Source organism: Chanodichthys erythropterus, chromosome 4 (assembly GCF_024489055.1).
Source record: "Chanodichthys erythropterus isolate Z2021 chromosome 4, ASM2448905v1, whole genome shotgun sequence".
Classification (NCBI taxonomy): domain Eukaryota; kingdom Metazoa; phylum Chordata; class Actinopteri; order Cypriniformes; family Xenocyprididae; genus Chanodichthys; species Chanodichthys erythropterus.
In genome coordinates this window covers 9,235,833-9,258,722 of record NC_090224.1, presented here as the reverse complement: position 1 = coordinate 9,258,722, position 22,890 = coordinate 9,235,833, and the positions used below count along the sequence as shown (strand labels likewise).

Here is a 22,890-nt window from a genome sequence, read left to right as displayed (position 1 = left end):
TAAATTCCCAAGGCTTAAAATCTTGTGATGATAAGGTGCTGACCTGTCAACTGTCCAGAGCATATTTCACATTTGTTTATGTTCATGTTCTCACAACATTGCATTGTTAGAATTCATAAATATGTTACAGGCTAACTCACGATTGACACGTTTCATATACTCGCCAATGCTATTTTTTTTTTTTTTTTAAGATTTATTTTTAGCATTTTTGCCTTTATTATGATAGGACAGTGATTAGACAGGAAGCAAAGTGGGAGAGAGAGAGGGGACGGGGACGGGGACGGGATCGGGAAAGGACCACGAGCCGGGACTCGAACTCGGGTCGCCCGAAGTGCATTGGCGCTACATGTCGGCATGCTGCCCATGAGGCCATCGGCGCCGACACCAATGCTATTTTTACTTATATGTGGCACTTGGCGAGTGTTAATTTTATGCCCTGTTTATAAATATTGCTTACATTTACATTACTGCTACAAAAATCATCCAAAATATATTGTAAATATGCAATATATTGCCCAGCGATACTATCAGCTGCACCATGTGTAACACTAACTCAGAATGTACAAACAGAGTTGAGCTACAGGTTTATGCTGATGCAGGTCACATGGTGATCTGGGACAAATACACAAACACACACTCAAGGTCCTCCTATGTGAAAAAAGGCTCGTTGAACAGAAATGTTTAGCACATTTTATGGCTGGTAAATGCAAACCTACTTTATCTTCACACATAAATCCATCACACAGATCTGTGGAGGATTCAAACCATCCCGCACACCCCAAAGAAAGAAAAGCTTTATTCCTGCTTCATCTGGTTTTAACACATGCGAGACCGCTGATGTGACCCATGCACCACAACACGCCTACATAGAGACCTAGAGCCCTGAGGGCCATTCAAAACACCAAAGAAACTTGTAAAACTCTGCTTTTATACCAATCATAAAGTCATATTTGCAAACCATGGTTTCATAGGTACCAAATAAAATCGGACAACCTTGGTCAACTCATAAAACATGCTAACAGTTTTCTTTATAAAAAAAAAATATATATATATATATATATAAAGTATGTATTATACGGAATAATCTATGACTAGTTATGCATTCCACAATTTTAATGCACAACATGGAGGCAAAGAACCACCCAATGCGAAGCAGAAGTGCATTAAAATAGTGAAATACCATGGTCACCAAAAGACTGTTAGTGAGTTTTTGAAATGAGCACATGCGTAAGAACAACTCCCCTCCTTCACAGCTCATTTCGAGGGAACGCCTCCCAAAACGCGTGCAGTATTGGAACACGAGTGTTTACCACCGGCATTCGCTGTGTCGTGTTAGTGGATTCATTATGTTGGACTCACCGCAGGTAACTCATAATCTGCAGTTGTTACTCCTGTCTCCGGACAAAAACATTGCATGCGGCGCCTGTGGAGTGTGGAAAGTTACTGGAGCGCGCAGCCGCGCTCGTCTCTCACAAGGAACATCATGGCAGTGATTGACAAGTCAGAGGGCCAATCCGCGCACGTCTTTCACAAGGAACGTAATGGCAGTGATTGACAAGCCAGAGGGCCAATCGTTTACACGATGATCGCGTAAACGATTGGCTGATGTTTTTAAGGCCCTACCTCATGCACAGATGATGTATGTTAATATTATTCCTTTCAGTGCACCTAATAAATAGTCTTTTATCAGTTAGTAAAGACAGTTTCAAGTAATATTGCAAAAATGTATAAAACAAAACATCCTCTTTAGCACCTTTAAAGCTGTTATTGATGTTTACATCACAAAATTTAACTGGAAGGGTTAAAATATGCAATTTTTGTCAGGAACAATCTAGCATTCTGCATGCTTTAAATCAGACAGAGATAAAGTATTGCGGTAAGATTACATTTATTTGTTTGAATTATAACATTGATTTGAATGAATTATTGACAGATAATGTCTGTGCAGCCGAGTTTAATTACTTTGCAAGTACCTTACACGTAATTTGCGGGCTAAACAGTTATCAAACCTTGATATGATCAGCCAACTATCACCAACACATCACATATCTCTCGACCTGAGGCCAGAGAAACGAACCACAAAGGAAAGCAACACAATTCTTTGTGTCCCAGTTATGTTATGTCCCATAAAGTATCAGTGCTCATCCGCAGAGGAAGCGAGTTTGTGAGGGATTTTCCATGATCGTGCGAGTGTCAGAGGTCCGACTCTCTGCAGGATGAGATGTTGTGCTACAGAGAAAGCAGTGTTTTATGAGGACGGACGAGGTCTGTTCTGTCTACTGAAGCACTGAGTGCATTCTTCTGCTGTCTGGTAATCTATCTCAAACAGCATCAAACATCATCTTTTCAGTCAGTGTGCGAATAGAAACAAACCCCTCTATGTTTGGGGAGTCAGATGAAGATGGATCGGTTTGAGATTTGCCCTGCAGCTGAACATATTTATGAATACTGTTCACATCAAATGCAGAATTGAGCTATTGGTCAAATCACATTAAGTCTAGTGAAGACTAATTATTAATTCTATAAAAAAATGTGTATTGTAATATATATATATATAAAATACATTTTTAGAAATATTGTAACAAACATTTTTGCTCATATAACCCACCTATAGTGCTTAAGTCATTTTTGTTTGCTGTTGAAAATAAATTACATATTTATCTCATCCCCAAATTCCTGTCCCCTTCTTGACAATGCACACACAGCTGCTGCACTGCAGACATACTGACCTAAAGGCAACACACACACACACACACACACACACACAGACAGAGAGAGAGAGGTTTGTTTTGCTATCAAAGTGAAGACATTCCATAAGCGTAATGGTTTTTATACTGTACAAACTATACATTCTATCCCCCTACACTTCCCCTACCCCTAAAACTACCCAGACGGTTTTTAATAAAACATTGTTTAGTATGTTTTTAAAGCTATTTTAAATATGAGGACTCATGAAATGTCCTCATGTTTCATGTTTATGTCGTAATACCAGTGTAATACCCAAGTCATTATATAAATTTGTGTCCTCATAAATCACAAAAACACGCGCACACACACACACACACACACACACACACACACACACACACACACACACACACACACACAGTCTCATACAAAGACAAACAGGAGAGCGAGTATAACAGAGAAAACATACTTCTGTATTTTTAGCTCTTTCTCATCCCACAGGACTAAACCATGTCTGGAAGAAAAGTGCAAGCTCTCCAGCAATGGTCAGTGCAAATATGCTGAACAGGCATAAATCTAAAACACATCTGACCACACACGCACACTTTTCAACACAAAGCATGTTTGTTCAGGGGGGTCGAGGTGTGTCGCTGGGGTCCTGTAGCTGAGAGTGTGTGAAAAGGTGTTTTAATATAATTTTATTGCCTGTGTGGTAAAGTTTTTCCACACTGCCAGTTCTTCCTGAATAACATCCTCCTGTTAAAAAGTGATTGTTATGGTGAGCATATATGTCAGCAGGTTGTGGGAGAACAACTAGTGTGTGTATTCAGTGTATATGCATGTTTAAAAAAGAAAGAATGTGGAAAAGTAAAGATAGAACGGAAATTACACAACTTTTCCCTGTTGTTTGGTGATGTTCACCTTGTGTTTTAAATATGAAATTGATCTTCTCTTAAAGTGAGCATATGTGTAGGACGCTGTGACTATGGTGTTGTTTCACAGTGGGACACAAAAAGAGATCAGAAATGAATAACTTTTAACACACTAACAAACACATACACACTCCACAAAAGGCCTACACATGCATGAAGCTTCCTCCATTTGCTTGCAGACAGCTTGTTTAAGTGTCAACAGCACATTATCACTTTTTAAAGTAATAGTTAACCCAAAAATTCTGTCATAATTTACTCACCTTCATTTTTTCAAAACACATATGACTTACTTTCTTCTATGGATCACAAAAGGTGAATTTTGGCCACTACTTTCAATAAAAAAAAAAGAAAAAGTTGAATGAACATTGAAGCCCTCAAGTTTCGAAATGACAAAAAAGTAGTCCATATGACTCTTTCACTATATTATAGTCTTACAATAGTTTTAAGTGAAAAACAGTCAGAAATTTAAAGGTGCCGAAGAACGTGTTTTCAAAAGATGTAATATAAGTCTAAGGTGTCCCCTGAATGTGTCTGTAAAGTTTCAGCTTAAAATATCCCATAGATTTTTTTATATAAATTTTTTTAACTGCCTATTTTGGGGAAGCATTATAAATGCGCCGATTCAGGCTGTGGCCCCTTTAATTCTCGTGCTCCCCGCCCCCGAGCTCGCGACTGCCTTAAACAGCATAAACAAAAGTTCACACAGCTAATCAAAATGGATCTTTACAAAGTGTTCGTCATGCAACATGTGTAATCGCGTAAGTATAGTATTTATTTGGATGTTTACATTTGACATTTGATTCTGAATAAGTTTGATGGTGCCCAGTGGCTAAAGCTAACTTTACACACTGTTGGAGAGATTTATAAAGAATGTTTATGCATTATACAGACTGCAAGTGTTTAAAAATGAAAATAGCGATGGCTATCTTGTCTCCGTGAATACAGTAAGAAACAATGGTAACTTTAACCACATTTAACAGTACATCAGCAACATGCTAACAAAACATTTAGAAAGACAATTTACAAATATCACTAAAAATATCATGATATTATGGATCATGTCAGTCATTATCGCTCCATCTGCCATTTTTCGCTATTGTTATTGCTTGCTTACCTAGTCTGGTGATTCAGCTGTGCACAGATCCAGACGTTAATACTGGCTGCCCTTGTGTAATGCCTTGAACATGGGCTGGCATATGCAAATATTGGGGGCGTGCATATTAATGATTTCGACTGTTACGTAACAGTCGGTGTTATGTTGAGATTCGCCTGTTCTTCGGAGGTCTTTTAAACAAATGAGATTTATATAAGAAGGAGGAAACAATGGAGTTTGAGACTCACTGTATGTCATTTCCATGTACTGAACTCTTGTTATTCAACTATGCCAAGGTAAATTAAATTTTTCATTCGATGGCACCTTTAAGCTGTTGCCTCTTTGGGGTGTTCATGAGAGTTCCTGAGCAAAGTACCTATGAATCATCTTAAAGAATCAATTGACCATTCTTTATGAATGAATAGTTCTTTTGAGCCAGATCCTTTCAACAACAATCTTTTCAATTTACTTCACAAAAACGGTATGAAAGATTTGTTCATGAATAAAACTCATCCGGTTCCTGAGATCAATAAACTGACAGGATCATCCAGTTAACTAAAAGAAAAAATATCTTTTATGTTCTGCAGAAGAAAGAAAGTCATACAGGTTTGGTACGACATGAGTGTGAGAAAATGACAGAATTTTAAGGTTAACATTTTTAGGTAAACATTTTCAATACATTAAAACATTTTCAAATCACTAAATGTTCCTGAGATTACTTCTCACATGGGAAAAAATCATTTCAGAGACAAATTTGAACTGTTGAACTGCTCCCTGGTAAACTGGTTCCTTTGCGTATTTGGAAAGCACTACTGTTGTAAGAGCATTTCACGGTGAATAAAACGTCCCGGGGTCTGTGTGGCATTTCCTTTGTAGAGCTCGGTCACAGTGGGGCGTGAGGCCCTGGCTCGGCTACACGCCACACACACAGACATATGAACACACACACACCCTCAAACTATGTAATCAAAGTCATGTGAAGAGTGAAGGAGAAAATGAAGTCTAATAAGAGAGTTCAGAGGGGACACGAGAGAAGGAGTGAGAGGGGTAGAAGAGCTTTAGAAGTGACAAGGAATTGGAGGAGTGAGTGAGGAAAGGAGAGAGGGGTTGGAGGGAGAGACTGAGCGACAGATGGGGCTGGAAAATCTATGTTTATTTTTACTGAGCGACGACAGCAGCCCACGAGCTATAACTTCAGCACACAGACGCTCAGACACAATGAGCTTTATGTTTAGTGAGACGAGCCAAGCTCACCTGCTAAAGAGCATCACTTACCCACGCAAAAGGAGAGTGAGAGAGTTTCAAACCCTAGTGAGCTTTCTACCTAGACTCCATCTTTATTTTAGATGTCATAAATGCTTCTAATGAAAGGGCACAGCAAAAAACAGCAGCAAAATTATGCCAAGATATATAATCCCTCATTCAAAATGAGGTGGCAACATCACAACAAATAAAGAAATGCCAGAATGCATTGTGACAGGCCCAGTGAAACTCTTCATTTGAGATGGCAAATAGAGTCAAGGTGACATTAAAGGATTGGTCAAATGAAAATTACCCCAAATTTTACTCTGAAGCCATTAGATGTATATGACTTTCTTCTTTCTGACGAACACAATCTGAGTTATATTAATAAATATCCTGATGCGTCCAAGGTTTATAATGGCAGTGAACAGGACCAATGAGTATGAAGCTCAAGAAAGTGCATCCACCCATCATAAACATACTCCACACAGCTCTGGGGTGTTAATAAAGACCATCTGAAGCAAAGCGATGCATTTATGTAAGAAAAATATCCATATTTAACAAATATTGAAGTAAAATATCTGGCTTCCAACAGAAGGCCTTCCATATTCAACTTACGAAGTATTGTAACGCCTCTCGCAATTCAAATCGCTTATACTCCATATGCCTTCCATATTCAACTTACGAAAAAAACGTAACTGACGCGACGTTGGTCCCTCCCGTTCACTGACATAATAAAGCTTGGGTGTGTCAGGATATTTATTAATATAAATGCGACTGTGTTCATTAGAAAGAAGAAATTCATATACACCTAGGACGGCTTAAGGGTGAGTAAAGCTTGGGGTAATTATCATTTTAAAGTGAACTAATCCTTTTATTATGAATATTCTGTAATCAGTACTAAACAATTAAAAAAATTGCCCCATCAAAATAAAGATATAACCCAGTTTTCTCTTGTAAGTGGTCTCTGAGTACCCTGAAAAGCACTCTATAATTAAAATGTATTACCATTATTGTAATTAATATTTGTGTTTAAGCTATGTAAGGTTTTCACAGTGAATTTAGCACTCAAATAATTGCAAAATATGATTCAATTGTTATAATTTGTTACAAATATTTTAAATAGGTCTTCTTTTAGGTCTTTTCTCTGTAATCTTGGATCACAGAAATAGCATAATGTAACAGAACGTAACAACTACAGGTCTAGTATTTCTTCGGTGAGTCACACAGTAAACAGTTTAAGGTCAGTCATTTTTTTAAAAAGAATAGATATATTCAGCAAGGATGCATGAAATTGTTCAAAAGTGACAGTAAAGACATCTATAATGTTACAAAATCTTTATTTTAAATAAATGCTCTTCTTAAAAGATTCTGGGTATCTTTTAAAAGTATCATGATTTCCACAAAATATTAAGAAGCATAACCATTTTAAACTTTGATAATAATAAGAACTCTTTCTTGAGTGCCAAGTCCGCATGTTAGAATGATTTCTGAAGGATCATGTGACACTGAAGACTGGAATAATGGCTGCTGATAAGCTGTCATCACAGGACTTTTTTTTTTTTTTTAATTATATTTCACAATATTATTGTTTTTATTTTGCTTAAAAACTGCAGCCTCTGTGAATATAAGAGAGAAAATCAGTCAAAAATCCTAACAACTTTTTACCGACTTTGAACAGTAATGTATAAAAAAATTGATATGATACTATGATTAGCAAGAAAATAAATAGCACCTTGTTTCAAAAATATTGCAGACACCTGCTCTACAGAAAATAACTGGTCTCCAGTGCACTATTTGTGCATATTCTGAGTAATGTTTGTGTTTATGTGGTGCCTGGGTGTACCGTGCCATGCCCAACATCATTTTCATGTGGCCACTTTGAGGTTCATGTCCAAACAACATTCACAGAGGTGGAAACACTACAGAACATTGAACTAACACAAACACCACCCATACCAAGCCAAAGCACTTCCAGTCCTGAACTTATTCCTCCAGCTAACAGCCCATGGGAGAGGCTCTCGTGTCTGGGAGGAACACTAATGATCAGTCCTTTCAAACAGGCTGTATACCTCTGAGAAGAGCACCTTTGACCTCAAACAAAAGGGAGGGTGTTTTTTTTAGTCTAATCCAAAAACAGCCCAACAGGCCTCATTCTGACATGATTAAGACTGATGTGGAAAGCTTCTGTCACTGCAGCAGCAGAACTGACTAATAAATAAGTTTCCAAGAGGGGAAGAGGATCAAGATATGGAGTCTGTTTCATGAACACATGAACAAGATAAATGCAACCTGGACTACAATATCTTTGACACTTGCAATAAAACAATTGTTTCATAAAAAAAAAAAAAAAAAAAAAAAAAAAACTAAGGCACATGTTTTTATGTATGTTACACTGATTCATATTTATCACTGCTTTTATTGCTTTTCATATCAATTATTTATTGTTTTCTGGGAACTGGTTGCTGTGTTTCTGGGTGAACTACATTTCATTCTTTGTCTTATTTGGCCTGTAATGAGTAACTTTAAGCAGATTAACGTCCAGAAATCTTAAAGGCTGATCATGATGGTGAAAGTGACTTCACCAAGTACAACATGTTTCTGGATCAACATTCCAAACAATTAATCAGATTTGAGGGACAAGTTTACAGTTTATGTCAACTTTAGGCTTACAACCAGGGATAGGTGCTTTTACATCAGTGTTATACACATTATTTCACTCTGATTTTAGGGATAAGTTATGGGTAGGTGTAGGGGTAGGGATAGAGTTAGAACTAAATTTTTGGACAAGAATGTTGGTCCAGGATTAACAAATTTTGTTGATCCAGGAACATGTCTTACTTGGCAAAATCACGGTGACCAATCATGACAGTGTCTGATCAGCAGTTTTTTAGACTTCCCAAAGCTTTCAACCAGTAAATTCTAATGACCATTCTAGTCAGTTGTGATTAGACAAGAACAATAAAAAAGCATTTTAGAGAAATTAAAAAGGAGCATTAATTATATATATATATATATATATATATATATATATATATATATATATATATATATATATATATATATATATATATATATATATATATATATATATATACACACACAAAATTTCCTTCACCTTTTCAGCCTAGAAATTACCCATTTAAAGGGGTCATGACTCATGACATGCATTTTTTATTGTTTTAATGCTCTTTGAGGTTCAATAATGTTATGACGGGTTCAGACTACACAATATTTTTGATGGTTATGATAGTTACTATGTCAAATTATACGATTTTGGCTCCTAAAATCTTGTGGTGTATAATACATAATGCTACCACATCATTCATCATGCCATCATCGAGAAGGCGGGACTATCGACTGGCAGAAGGTGCCGTGTACGTAAACAAACAATGGCTAGCAGCAAGTTTTGCTCTGTCTTGTCATCAGAAAATCCCAAAAGTGGACACACATCTGGATTGCATGGATTGGACTTCCACCAAAGAGACATATGTTTTATTTCCCTTTTTGCACTCTGTCACAGTAGTCCCTCGAGGAAACATCATAAACGCCATAGCTCCACAAACATTTCCTCCATTGTAAAATTCCACCTAGCAGGAACGATACCATTGTCTCTCTTTCATTTCGGAATGTTTGAAAGCATGTAGTAACATTAAAAAAATAAAAAAAAAATAAAAAATGATATACTGTATCATTCATTCAACCCTTATTCTAACTCTCTGTCACAAATGCTTGGTTTAGTGCAATGTATCCTTTAAGACTTGTCAGTGAATGGACACTATTAAGATTGATTAATATCACTGCATGGGAAAAAGATCCCCGAAAATTCTACAGTTGACTATGATGAGATAATTTCATTGGGAAAAGATTCTCACAGTTCATAAAACCACAAACATCAGAGGTATAGTTATGCAACTTTGCCTTAGTATTTCCCCTCAGGTTGTTTTAAAAATCGTATTGCCATATAATTAAGAAGTTGTTTACACAATAGTCAATATTTATCTCCAAGTTGTCCATCTGCTTTTTCTAAAGTACGTCACAGGATGACTGAGCATAATACCTACAGCCAGCAACTCAAAGCCAGGTTTACACCCTTTAAATGCCTCATCATTTGAGTTACATTGTTACATCACACTTCTTCAACTGTCCAATCATTCTTTATCATACAATTGACCTATAATGAGAAAAACATCCAAAAGTGAGATCTTTCCATTTGTTTACCATCCCTGGGCCCCCATATTAATGAATGTGTGGGCACACGCCAACATATGTGTGCGCAAGCACATGGGTTGTTTGATCCGTTGTATTATGCAGTGAGATAGCTCTAAAAACACAATGGCTATTGGATTAGGCCTGAAAACAAGGACAACACAGCTTTCATTGCTATCATCGCAATCATCATGAGCGTGTTACAGGACACAGCGGCCCCTCTGCCCTGCCCCAGGGCTTCTCTGATGGAAAAACAAACCCGAGCCTACAGACAGAACTTGGGCACGTGGGCCGGTGAAAGCACAAAGCAAACACACGTAGTTTCAGATCCCATCTGGAATGGCCAGTGACACAAACTGGACAATCAAAGTTGTATGAGCCATGAAGCTATGGTCCTATTCACAAAGATACAATCAAATGTAGTTTTGAGATAAAAAGCACATGGCTTCGTCATGCATTTGGAATCCCATAGTGCCTGTAAATCCCCGTAACCAAGGACTTAAACTACAAAACGGCATATTTTTCAAAGTCTACAAGAGCAGAAGGTCCTCATAGCACTGTAATGCCACCAGTAATCCAGCTGGCTTTAGGATGGGAAATAAACTCCATAAACTTGGCATACTATACATCACCGGCCTAATAAAGGATTCTTAAGAGGACATGAGGTCAGCCGAGGCCAGATGAGATGGATCAGGTCACAGAGGCTGGTGAGATCTGACAGAGCAAGATCAAGAGGAACATCAAGGACTCAAAAACAAAACACTGAATGGACACACACACACATGGACCAGCCAATATATGAAAGGCAAGGACATCATGAAAGCTTCCATCTGCAGAACGATTGTATGAATAAAGGGCATTGAAAAGCAGAGACAGAAACCAAACTGTCCAACAGATTCCGTGTTTCAATTTCACACAGGAACGCAGACCAAAGACATTTCTGAGATGCTGGATGACAGTACTTAGAAAAGGTACATAGATGTCATGAGTTGCATTGTTGAGATCCACTAAGTGTTTAAACAGGCAGACCACTGACTAGCCTCTCTACCAGTGATCATCATCCACCTGGCAGAACATAGAAGATTAAAAGACTGATAGTCCGTCAGTCCATCGAAACCTGTTACATAACCACATCTTTCATCCGCCTTACTCAACTTACAGTATTCAGTTCATGTAGCTCCGCTCCTCCATGTGCATGTGATTTCAAATCTTCCTTCTGTCTTTAATCCATCTTACTTAACCTCCAGATGTCCAAAGCGGTGAACGTGACTGCATCTAACTAAGGGAAAATAAAGTATTTCCACAGTCACCAAAGCAGTAAGCACCTTAAGAGAACCTTAATAATTCAGAGCAAAACAATTACATGCAACTTTGAATCAATAATGTCCCTCTTTTGAGATTGATCTCAAAATCTTTGCATATGGTAAACACAAAAAAAAACATTCACATATCCATCTCTCACAAGTTCCTTCTTCATAAAAGATTGACTGAATCAGTCACTCACTCCCACAATTAACCTTTTATTCTGAAACTACCTCAGCATCTTATTGTCAGGCTTTCATAAATTTGCACAATGAGCACCAAATGTGTAAAAAGGACATGTAAAATCATCTCAAATCCCAAAAGATCCATGTGGAATTCTGAGTAGTCATTTAAAGTGAGTCCTCTGGTTGCACCTTACCTTGCCCTCTGGACATGCCTTACTAGCTATGCCTGAACAGAGATACATTTTTGGAGTGTTGAGTGGATTACTTTATTAACTAATAAAGTAATGTGGAAGGACCTGCTCTATGGTTGTTGTGCAATAAGATGCTGTGTCAGAGAGGCATCAAACAAAAAAAAACATGTAGATTTAACAGTGCTGCAAATACTATCATGCACTTTCCCAAGACCACTCAAACACACGTGAGGGGGAATCACACTGGGAAAAATGTCCCATTTAAAAGCAGAAAGAGAAATCATGCTTTCACATGTCCAGGCCTGATGTTATCTAGCTTTAATCCTCATGGTTTTTGCAGGCTTAAAATCCCAGCACTTATACGGGTAGATTTCCTGTTTCAGAGGGATGAGCAAAGGAAGAAATGCAACTAAAACATTTTAAATGGACATGAAGCTTTGCAGGTTCAAGTTCATTGTCTGACTACTGTACTTTGCTTTCTGTTTCCTAAATCTCCAGCAAAAAAAAAAAAAAGATATAGAGATACACTGATATTATTTTTTTTCCAATATCGATATAATTATCTTCATGTTATGTCCATAATTAGCTGGCCGGTATTTAAATTCAATACTATTTAGTTAAAAATGAAAAGCTATGCTTCAATGGTGCAAGGGATTTTAGACACCACAACATTATACAGTATGAATATAGATATAAATGGATGTTCATTTTGAGATGGCTAAAGACTGTATTTAGCAGCTATTAAATTATTAATGGATACACATTGTGGTTTCCCCTAAACTTTGCTCAATGAGAGTGTCATATGCTCTAATATGAGCAGTCATTTGCGCAGTCATCACCCGGGTGGTGACAGCATGGAAGCACGGGGGGACCTGAACAACATCTATGTTTAAACTGAACTCATTTAAGCCTTGCCATTTTAAACTTTCAAGAGCAAGAAATTGCGAAAGAGAACTTGTGCATGCACCGAGGGATCCAGAGGTTAAAGATTTGAGTGTGCACTGATCCAAAGTGCGCACACAGAAAGCCGCATCTCAGACATTGCAAAAATATAGAGTTCACTTTCAAGTCTTGCACTTGAATGGACAAATTCACACAAAAATTATGTCAATGTACCCGTCTTGCCAAGTATCCTAGCAAAGTGATCTGTTCATTATGTCTCAAAGTCACAGCAGCCTAATATTCCTGCTGTCTGTGTTTTAAATGATAATCAAACAGCAAGACTCAAGGAAATCACTCACTGCTATAGCTTTTGTAACTTTAATAAAGATTAATTTAAGATTTATTTAATTTATGCAGTGAAGATTATATGCAGTGTTTGATTACTTTAATTTCTGTACCTGAAAACTACTGTTAAGATACCTGAAAAACCTGAAAAGTACAGTTTATTTTATTTGTATTTTTTCCTCTATTGTGTATATTTTTTTGCTGTTGTTGTAGTTTGTTGTAGTTAGCTATTTGTTCTTATTATCTTTATTTTTATTTTACAGTAGCCTTTTTTCCCTAAACATAGCACATACCGAACCGTACCGAACCCGTGACCCTAAAACCATGATAAAAACTGAACCATGAGTAATTTGAACAATTAAACCTCTAATGTGTACACACAATAAACAAAAATCTCACAGCGCACAAGTACAAAATTTAATTCTCTTTCACGTCTTCTGGTACTTGAATATTTAAATAGGTAAGACTTAAAAACACGTACAAATGATAAACTTTTGTGACAATGTAGCACTGGCCTGATCGGGACAGTGACAATTCATGCTGGCCCTCAACAGTCCTTATTGTCAAGCCCTGCTGGTTAAGCACTGACAAACAGTAGTAATGAGCCATTACCAGGATAAGCAAGGTATTAGGAGTGCAATGGATCGTAATTAATCCGTGATCCGTATGAACCAGGCCCCACAGTTCGGAACGCATGTGATTCATGGATTAATTGCATTTAACCATTATATAGTGAAAGTTTTTATTTGCACGTGTTTCTAAGTCTTGTCAATTTAAAACACTCAAGTGTTTTCAAACTTTTGTACAGATGTTATTTTGTTATTTTAATTTTTATTTTGTCATGCTATAGCCTATATGGCGATGGCTTAGAATTGATCAAAAATTGGCCGATAAATATCAGCGACTGATATATTGGTGCATCTCTACCCAATTCCCAATAAACCTTCAAAAATATTTGGCTCAAAACCTAACATAAATATTGCTGAAAAATAGAGTCAGTAGAACTTTTAGTTATTCCCAAAATTACTTTGAGAAAATGTTTAAAAGATCATGCTGATCAGAGAGACTAAAGCATCATGGGAAAATAATGTATAATGCAGTATAATATGAATCAGTACATTTGGTGGTCAACTGAACAGGCTTTTGGGAATAGTTTGGCCCAATGGCTGATGTGCATTTGAGGCTGTATATTTAAGTGAGTAGACTGTAGAAAAAAAACAGCCGTTGTTGCATATATCAGGGGCTGAGGTCTGGTGGTGGTCAGGGAACGAAAGAATGATTCTGCTCTTTTCCCATGCTGAGTGCTCCAGAGGTTAAAGGTTATGATTTTCCCTGGGTCTGGCTTTGGATTTGGGTTGGACTTGGACCCAGAAATCCCTTCTGAGTCCATGCATACAAAACACCAAACAAAAAGGGCAAATTAAAGAAAGAGAAGTACAAAAAAAAAAATAATAATAATAATAATAAAAGATATCCCTGACGAAGAGAAAAAACAAAGATTCATGAACCCTAAGCCGTGATAATCTTGATTAACAAAAATGCTCACAGAAAATAAACTTTTGCTGTTTTTATAAACACACACACACTGACAACAATCGGACAAGAACGATAACAGCTATGGCTAAATTAGTCCTAATTAGACCTCTGAGGTTTGTAGAGTAAACACACACAATAGGAGAACACAGCAATCGCTTGATCTGTAAGCACACTGGTGTAATCATTTACTCACTGATATACTGTAGATAGTGAACTGGAGCGCTATTGTTTGTGTGATCAACTCCACCCTTTTAGACCATCATATGCAAAACAAAGTCAAGCAGTGGACCTAGAAAAAGCCTGAGTGGAGCAGAAGAGACAGACACATACTAAAAATATCCAGCTCAGAAAATGTGTGTTTGTATGTGTTTGAAAACTGCTAGTGTTACAGTAATAAAACAATGTGTTTGTAATCTAACAGAATCGCATCCCTCAAAAAAGGTTGTAAACCATATTGTGAGATTATTATTGAATGGTTAAGTGGTTAAGACAATTTGGGCTGGTAACTAAAAGTTTGGAAAAGTGTGCAAGGGGTGATCCATGAGGTTTCATCATTGTGCCTTTGAGCTCAATGATCCTATGACTGTCCCTTTAAAGACTGCATTGTATTTTGCTATATTTAAAAGGGCATACAGGCAATATGTGTTGTATTGGTGAGTATTACATTAAGTCATATCGCTTACTAGTGGACACGAACCCAAACTCCAACAGGTGACATCAGGTGGCAAACAAGTGGCAAATAGGTGTTAAAATGGAGAAAAAAAAAAAAAAAAACCTTGGGAGAAACCAGGAATAAGGCCCGGCCTTCTAAACAAGAGCCAATCACTGATTGGTAAAGTCATCGTGTCACTGCAGCGGCCGTTAGAAGCTCCGGTTCCTATAGAAACAGTCAGACATGCGCCTCAGAAATTAGGCATGAGACGCGCATTTAGGACTGCGCATGCACGTTAGCTTGATCCAGCCTGGAAAAATACTGTTTTTTTGTCGTGATTTGAGGAAATTTTAGGAAAATCGTCCCATTACGGTCCCTGGCCGATCAATCGGTGCATCTCTAGTCAAAAACAATGTAAACGATAACTAGGCCTACTTCATTTTATTTATTTGTTACTTTTGTGGTGGGGCAAGTGAAAAATGTGGCATTGCAAGTAAAACATTTAACCATGGTGTGTTTGAACCACAAAAATCCTTAGCGTTGTGCCCTGATACTAAATGACTAACTCCATGCAGATCATATAAACAAAAATCATGTAAGTTTTGTTAAGTAACTTAAAATGTAGTCTGGAACAATGAAGGAACTTATGATGACCAGCCTGACTCATCATCAGGTGATTCCTCTTTAAAGCAAACAGTAGCTGACCTTCAAGCTATACACAAACACATACTGTGACTTTTAACCTTTAACAAAGAAACACACACACACACACACACACAAACATGATGTCCTTCATTTAAAAAGTCAAATGCTTTACTTAAATATATAAGGATCACTAAGCTGTTCCAGGCCTATATAATCTTAGATTATATGAAAACAATAGCATATTCCTGATACCACAATTACAAACCAACCCAACATAATAGTGTCTGGGTATGGTTAAGCACTGACAAATGGTAGTAATGAACCATTACCAGGATAAGCAAGACATTAGGAGTGCAATGGATCGTAGTTAATCCGTGATCCGTATGAACCAGGCCCCACAGTTCGGAACGCATGTGATTCATAGATTAATTGCACTTAACCATTATATAGTGAAAGTTTTTATTTGCACGTGTTTCTAAGTCTTGTCAATTTAAAACACTCAAGTGTTTTCAAACTATTTAAATGCAAGAAGAGGCAAAAGAGATCTTGATTCACAGTTGCACGCAGTTTTCTATGCACACACTCAAAACGCACGCAGAGGAGCCTTTCAGATGGCACACAAACACATAGTCAAGCTCTGTTTCGCGACACATACACAAACAAAACTATCTCAAATTACACATCTTGACAAGTATTCTCGTATACAGTCAGTTATGTGAACGCAACAGTTGAGAAAGAAATCGGATGCGTTTCATCATATTGGTTCTGTGCATTCGTGCATTGGTTCCATGCATTTAGTGATAGCAGCCTAAAAACAACTACTAGGTCATTGTCAAAACTGACAAAACAGCTTTAACAATGTTTAAACTATATTTAATTTATACAGTGAACATTATGCATGCAGTGTAATTACAATTATATTTATATTTATCAAATATTACATTTCTGTGTCTGAATACTACTGTTAGACCCAACTTTATTTGCACCTGTTCTATAGAATTTATCTATGGAAGCTCCATTGTAACTGCCATGGAATAAAAAAATAAAAGATAATTATGCCTTTTAATCTCACAATTCTGACTTTTTTTCTCAAAATTGCATGATATGAAGTTGCAATTGCGAGTTATAAAGACAGAATTGCGGGATATAAATTCACCGCTGCACGGAATAATGTAACTCGCAATTCTGACTTTTTTTCCTCACAATTGCGAGTTTATATCTCACAATTCTGACTTCTTTTCTCAGACGTGTGAAATATAATCTCAATTGTGAGTTATAAAGTATAATTCTGAGGGGGGAAAAAGACTTTTCACAGACCTTTTTTATTTTTTATTCAATGGCGGAAACAAGATTCCATATTTTATCCATGTTTTAATTTGTGTATTCTTATTTTTACTGTCTGCAAGTATGTATCTTACATTAAAAAAAAAGTATATATATTTTATTTTATTTATTCATTCATTCTTTTTTTGCTGATCCAAAAAAATAATTAATCCGTGACTCGAAAACCATAATAATATGATCCGAGCCGTGAGTTTTCTGATTCGTTGCACCACTACAAGCATTAAGCCACAAAGAACAAAAAACAAATCAATTCTGTTTAACCAAATTTTATAAACAAACTGAGGTGCAGAGAATGTAAACAAGCCTTTCTAGCACTATTAGCTCATCCTCTTTCTCTTTCCAATACCAGGGGTGTATATGATGACCAAAGTGTGTATGATCATATTATTCCATATCATAAAGATAAAAGACCTCACCTTTATACAGAAAACATGCAACCTGAACATGGGTGTGGTGAGAGTCTGCAATTTCCAATTCTCAAACACAACTTGCTACTCATCTGAAACATCTGTCTCAAACTCACTGTAGTATGACACTACAGAATTTCTATTAAAACTACATTTACTCAGTATATTCAATAAAATACAAATTGTCATTTTAACCCAAAATGAGGATGGCACTACAGTAAGTGACTGCTATCAATTCCAACCTGATCTCAAGAGAATTTGTAAGTATAGTACTAGTTTGCAGTATCATATAAATTTATGTTTTCCGACTTGTGTGAAAACATATGATTAGTAGATAAAGCATCACCATGAGGTCCACCCCTAACCTAAATCGAACCCTAAGGGGGTGTGAACATATCGTACAAAAATGTAAGAATGAGATTGTATGAATTCATAAGAATTCACAAACAATTCATAAAATAATTAGGAATTGTCATGAGACGGTCTTGTCAATTCCAGTACTGAGCACCACAGTTAGTCATGCATCCTGTCTGTCTGACTGATGTGACATGCTATTGTTCATTATTAGGAATCCTCTGAAGGCCAGGACATCCAAAGAAGAGCTCTCCCTGTGGGAACCTTTATTCACCTCCACAGATGACTCATGCCATTAGTAGTGTCAGTTAACAATCCTCTGTTAGAAGGCAGTGGATGGTAACATACCAGTTTACAGTACACATTAGTATAAGAGCATGTTTTACTGTCTGTTTCATTTGTATCAGTGTGTAACAACTAGCAGTGCAAAGTGGAAGTAGAATGGGTAGTGTCAGTTTCATTTGTATCAGTGTGTAACAAGCAGTGCAAAGTGGAAGTAGAGTGGGTAGTGTCAGTTTCATTTGTATCAGTGTGTAACAAGCAGTGCAAAGTGGAAGTAGAGTGGGCAGTGTCAGCGTTTTCTCTCGCTCCATGGACCACTCGGAGTGGGGTTTCTCTTGCCAGTGAGAAGGCATTTTAGAAAGTCTTAGTAACAGCAGAGGAGGGGAAATTGTGTTACTTTCAGCTAACATGCTCTGTTCCAGTCAGATTGCTTCGTTTGAAGCCATTTTCATTGGTTGAGAAGAAATATATAATCTGACTGGTCAAGTTCTATAAATGGTCTCTATAGGTTCTGGTTAAAAAAAAAAATAATTGGTTGTATAAAAGCTGTTCTATAACTTAAAGGGGACCTATTATGCCCCTTTTCACAAGATATAATATAAGTCTCCTGTGTCCCCAGAATGTGTCTGAAGTTTCAGCTCAAAATAGCCCACAGATCATTTATTATAGCTTGTCAAATTTGCCCCCAGCCACTTTACAGGAGAGGGCGGGGCTTTAACAGCTCGCGCTTCGGTTGCTCAATAACAACAAATCTGGAGAATCTCACACAGCCAAAATGACAATTGTCAGTAACAGTGTTCAGCCTTACATTGTTCAAACCGGAGTCGGACACTGATGGAGAGACTCAGGAAGAAGTTACAACTTATAGAATGCAACTGGACATTTCTGAACGGTTAGTGGATACATTTATGTAGTTGCTGTGGAGTTGATTCATCTCATCAACTAGCATGTGCCGTCATGTTAATCTTTTGTGCAAATCCAGCGTTGAATTGAGCCTCATTTGTGAAGCAGTCCAGCGTAAAAAATGACAGCATGGCAACAACACGATAGAGTGCCCAAGGGATGACGCGTTTTTGTAGGCCAACCCGGAAGTTAGCGGCACATGGGTTCTCTCGACTGAAAGCCTATTCATTTTTCCCACAGACTTTTTGGAAAAATAGCAGAAAATAAGCTCTGTGTTTCACAAAGGGTTATGACACTTACACGTTTGGCCTATCAAGATAATCTTTACAAGTTAACACAACATTTATAGATTTTGAAGCCTAAATAAAGTCGTCAGATATAAAAGGCTAACAGTAAGCTATAAACGGACTACAGCACACCATGGTCGCAGATCAACGTCGTCACCACCAAGCTTCCTCAAACTGTATTTAAAAAACAACTTTATTTAAAAACATGCTCGCTGATTATGATATGCACTGTGTATGAATACTTATCCACTTTTTCATGAGAAATGCTGTCTAAATGTCCTGGTTTTAATGATGACGTCTAAAGTCCCAGCCAAAGGAAGTAGTCTCTTTTAGCAATTTGTTAGCAACCGCCGATTTTAGTCACAGTAAAAGTTTAAAAAAAAAATCACAAGTGGGTTATAACTGGTGTGTTTTATGTCATAGATCAAAACGTGAAAGTATTTAGAGGCTTTGTTAACCACAGACCTTATTTCAGGTGATTTAGCAAAAACCTATTCAAAAAACCCATAGACTTTATGGCATTGGAACCGGGAGTCCTAAAATGCTAACTCGCTTCCGGGTTTTGCCTACAAAAACGCGTCATCCCTGGGGCACTCTATTACAACAACTCTTTCTCTTCTCTAAAGCAGCCCAATATGACCTTAACCCCCTTTGTTGTGTGTTCCCAGGGGCAGGGTTTATGTAAATTTTGGGGTTTGTGATGTCACCAACCCGGGAAGAAGCTTGTTGTAGTTCCTACCAGCCATATGCTGTAGTCCTTAAATAGTAATTTCTGGAAAGGAAATATCTCCCTTTGCATTGGACTTTGAGCATCGTAACTTTGAAGATGTTTATGCTCAAATGTAGTTTATGCTCAAATCAGCAATACTACACACTAACAAAAGTTAAAAAAGTGAAATCATAATCAAGGACCTCTTTAAAGGGTTAGTTCACCAAAAATGAAAATTCTGTCATTTATTACTCACCCTCATGCCGTTCCACACCCGTAAGACCTTCGTTAATCTTCGGAACGCAAATGAAGATATTTTAGTTGAAATCCGATGGCTCCGTGAGGCCTTCATAGGGAGCAATGACATTTCCTCTCTCAAGACCCATAAAGGTACTAAAAACATATTTAAATCGGTTCATGTGAGTACAGTGGTTCAATATTAATATTATAAAGCGACGAGAATATTTTTGGTGCGCCAAAAAAACAAAATAACGACTTATTTAGTGATGGCCGATTTCAAAACACTGCTGCAGGAAGATTCAGAGCGTTATGAATCAGTGTATCGAATCATGATTCAGATCGCATGTCAAACTGCCAACGGCTGAAATCATGTGACTTTGGCACTCCGAACAGCAGATTCGATACACTGATTCATAACGCTCTGTGTTTCAGTGTTTTGAAATCAGCCATCACTAAATAAGTCGTTACTTTGTTTTGTTTTTTTGGCGCTCCAAAAATATTCTCGTCGCTGTATAATATTAATATTGAACTACTGTACTCACATGAACTGATTTAAATGTGTTTTTAGTACCTTTATGGATCTTGAGATTAGAAATGTCATTGATCCCTATGAAGGCCTCACGGAGCCAACGAATTTCAACTAAAATATCTTAATTTGTGTTCTGAAGATTAACGAAGGTCTTACGGGTGTGGAATGGCTTGAGGGTGAGTAATAAATGACAGAATTTTCATTTTTGGGTGAACTAACCCTTTAAGTTTTATACAAAAATGACCAAGTTTGCACTTCATGCATTTACACTAGTGTTCAAAAGTTTGGAGTCGGTAAGATTTATGTTTTTTAAATAAGTTTCATAATGCTCGCCAAGGCTAAAATACAGATATAGAGTAAAAACAGTAATGTGAAATATAAAAATTTTAAAATACAGTAAAAACAGTAATATTGTGAAATATTATTCAAATTTAAAATTATAATAAAAACAGTAATATTGTGAAATATTATTCAAATTTAAAATTATAATAAAAACAGTAATGTTGTGAAATATTGTTAAAATTTAAAATAACTGTTCTCTACTTTAATATATTTTAAAATGTCATTTATTCCTGTGATGGCAAAGCTGAATTATTATTCCAGTCTTCAGTGTCACGTGATCCTTTAGAAATTATTCTGATTTGGTGATGCATTTGATGATGTAAAAGAACAGCATTTGAAATAGAAATCTTTTGTTACGTTGCTACTGTCTAGTCTGTCACCTTTGATCAATTTAATGTGTCCTTGCTAATATATTATGCACCCCTAAGAAGGTGAGGTGTCTTTGGGGGGTGTCGGTGGGCGCAGATGGTACGTTAAAGCAAATCTATCACGTTTGACAGGACTTTGGCCCTTAAGGAAAACTGCATTCTCTTCACCTCAAATCATTACACCAACACAACGCCATGTGCTTGTCTCATAACATTCACACTCGCCTTTTGTCTTGCAGACCCAATCCATAGTTCATTTCGAGTGCAGCCTCTCAAATCTACATTTATCATTCATTGGGAATGACACTATTGGACACTTGTTCTTCAGAATCCAGAATCACCTAACAGCCAATAACTTTTATAAATCTAGTCATTAACAAGCATACTTTGCGTCATTGCTTAAAAAAAAAATCATTAAAAACTGTAACTGTTATATGAAATGGATCAAGTTTTATGTTTATTAACTGATATGTTTGTTACGGACTTGTTCATAAAAGTCTTAACGTTACCAACAACAAATACAGGACTGAGACTCTAAAACTTACGTATTTTAATTGTTTTGGGATCAAACTTGCGCGCGGTGAGCTGTAATCTCTCCAAACGCACTTGAATCCTTGATGTCCTTTGCGAGATCAACACAGCCTGAGTCTCAATTCCCAGGAAAATGTCACTGGCATGACCCGATAGATCGGAGAGCTGATGCAGGATGCTGGTGAGTGAATGACAACAAACTTCTTCCAAAGAAGAAAATAAAACAGGTTTGCGAACTCTACGACCGTCCGGGGTCACGAAGCTCTTCTCGGAGACATCACTCCCTCTCAACCTGCTCACCAGCTGAGGCTCAACGGTTCTCTCGGGAAACGGCATTTTAAACCCTTTTTAATTTGAGATGAACATAGGGTTGAGGCGATTTACAATCCAAAAGTTGTGTCCCAGAAGTTGCTGCGAGAAGAAGGTCTGTTTATAAAAGGTCCCGCCATAATTTTTTTGAAAGATGCAGAAGCAGTCCGGGACGTTGCCGCTGGTGTTCGGGAGCAACGGGGAACATGCTTTTTGAAAGCAGCGAGTCGAGACCCGAGACGAAAAGTGAATAGAAAGTATATGGAAAACAAGGAAAAAGCTTCCTAACCACCTGTAGCGACTGGAACTGGATCGGTAAATCCACAGCGCTGTGAAGGAGTGGTTACCTGACTTTATCGCCTGCTGCGAGGAAAACCCGGGAT

The 22,890-nt window shown here is 37.3% G+C and overlaps 1 protein-coding gene across 3 annotated transcripts in view; it reads right to left on the bottom strand.

Annotated features, from left to right (window-relative positions):
* The window catches only part of nhsl1b (NHS-like 1b), a 109,565-nt gene extending 86,853 nt beyond the window's left edge, over positions 1–22,712 (bottom strand). For all 3 annotated transcript variants that reach the window (XM_067383980.1, XM_067383981.1, XM_067383983.1), the window contains exon 1: positions 22,213–22,712. In XM_067383980.1, the coding sequence (XP_067240081.1) occupies positions 22,213–22,534 (322 nt within the window). In that variant the 5' untranslated portion in view covers positions 22,535–22,712. The remainder of the gene's footprint in view (positions 1–22,212) is intronic.
* Between the last annotated feature and the right edge of the window lie 178 nt (positions 22,713–22,890).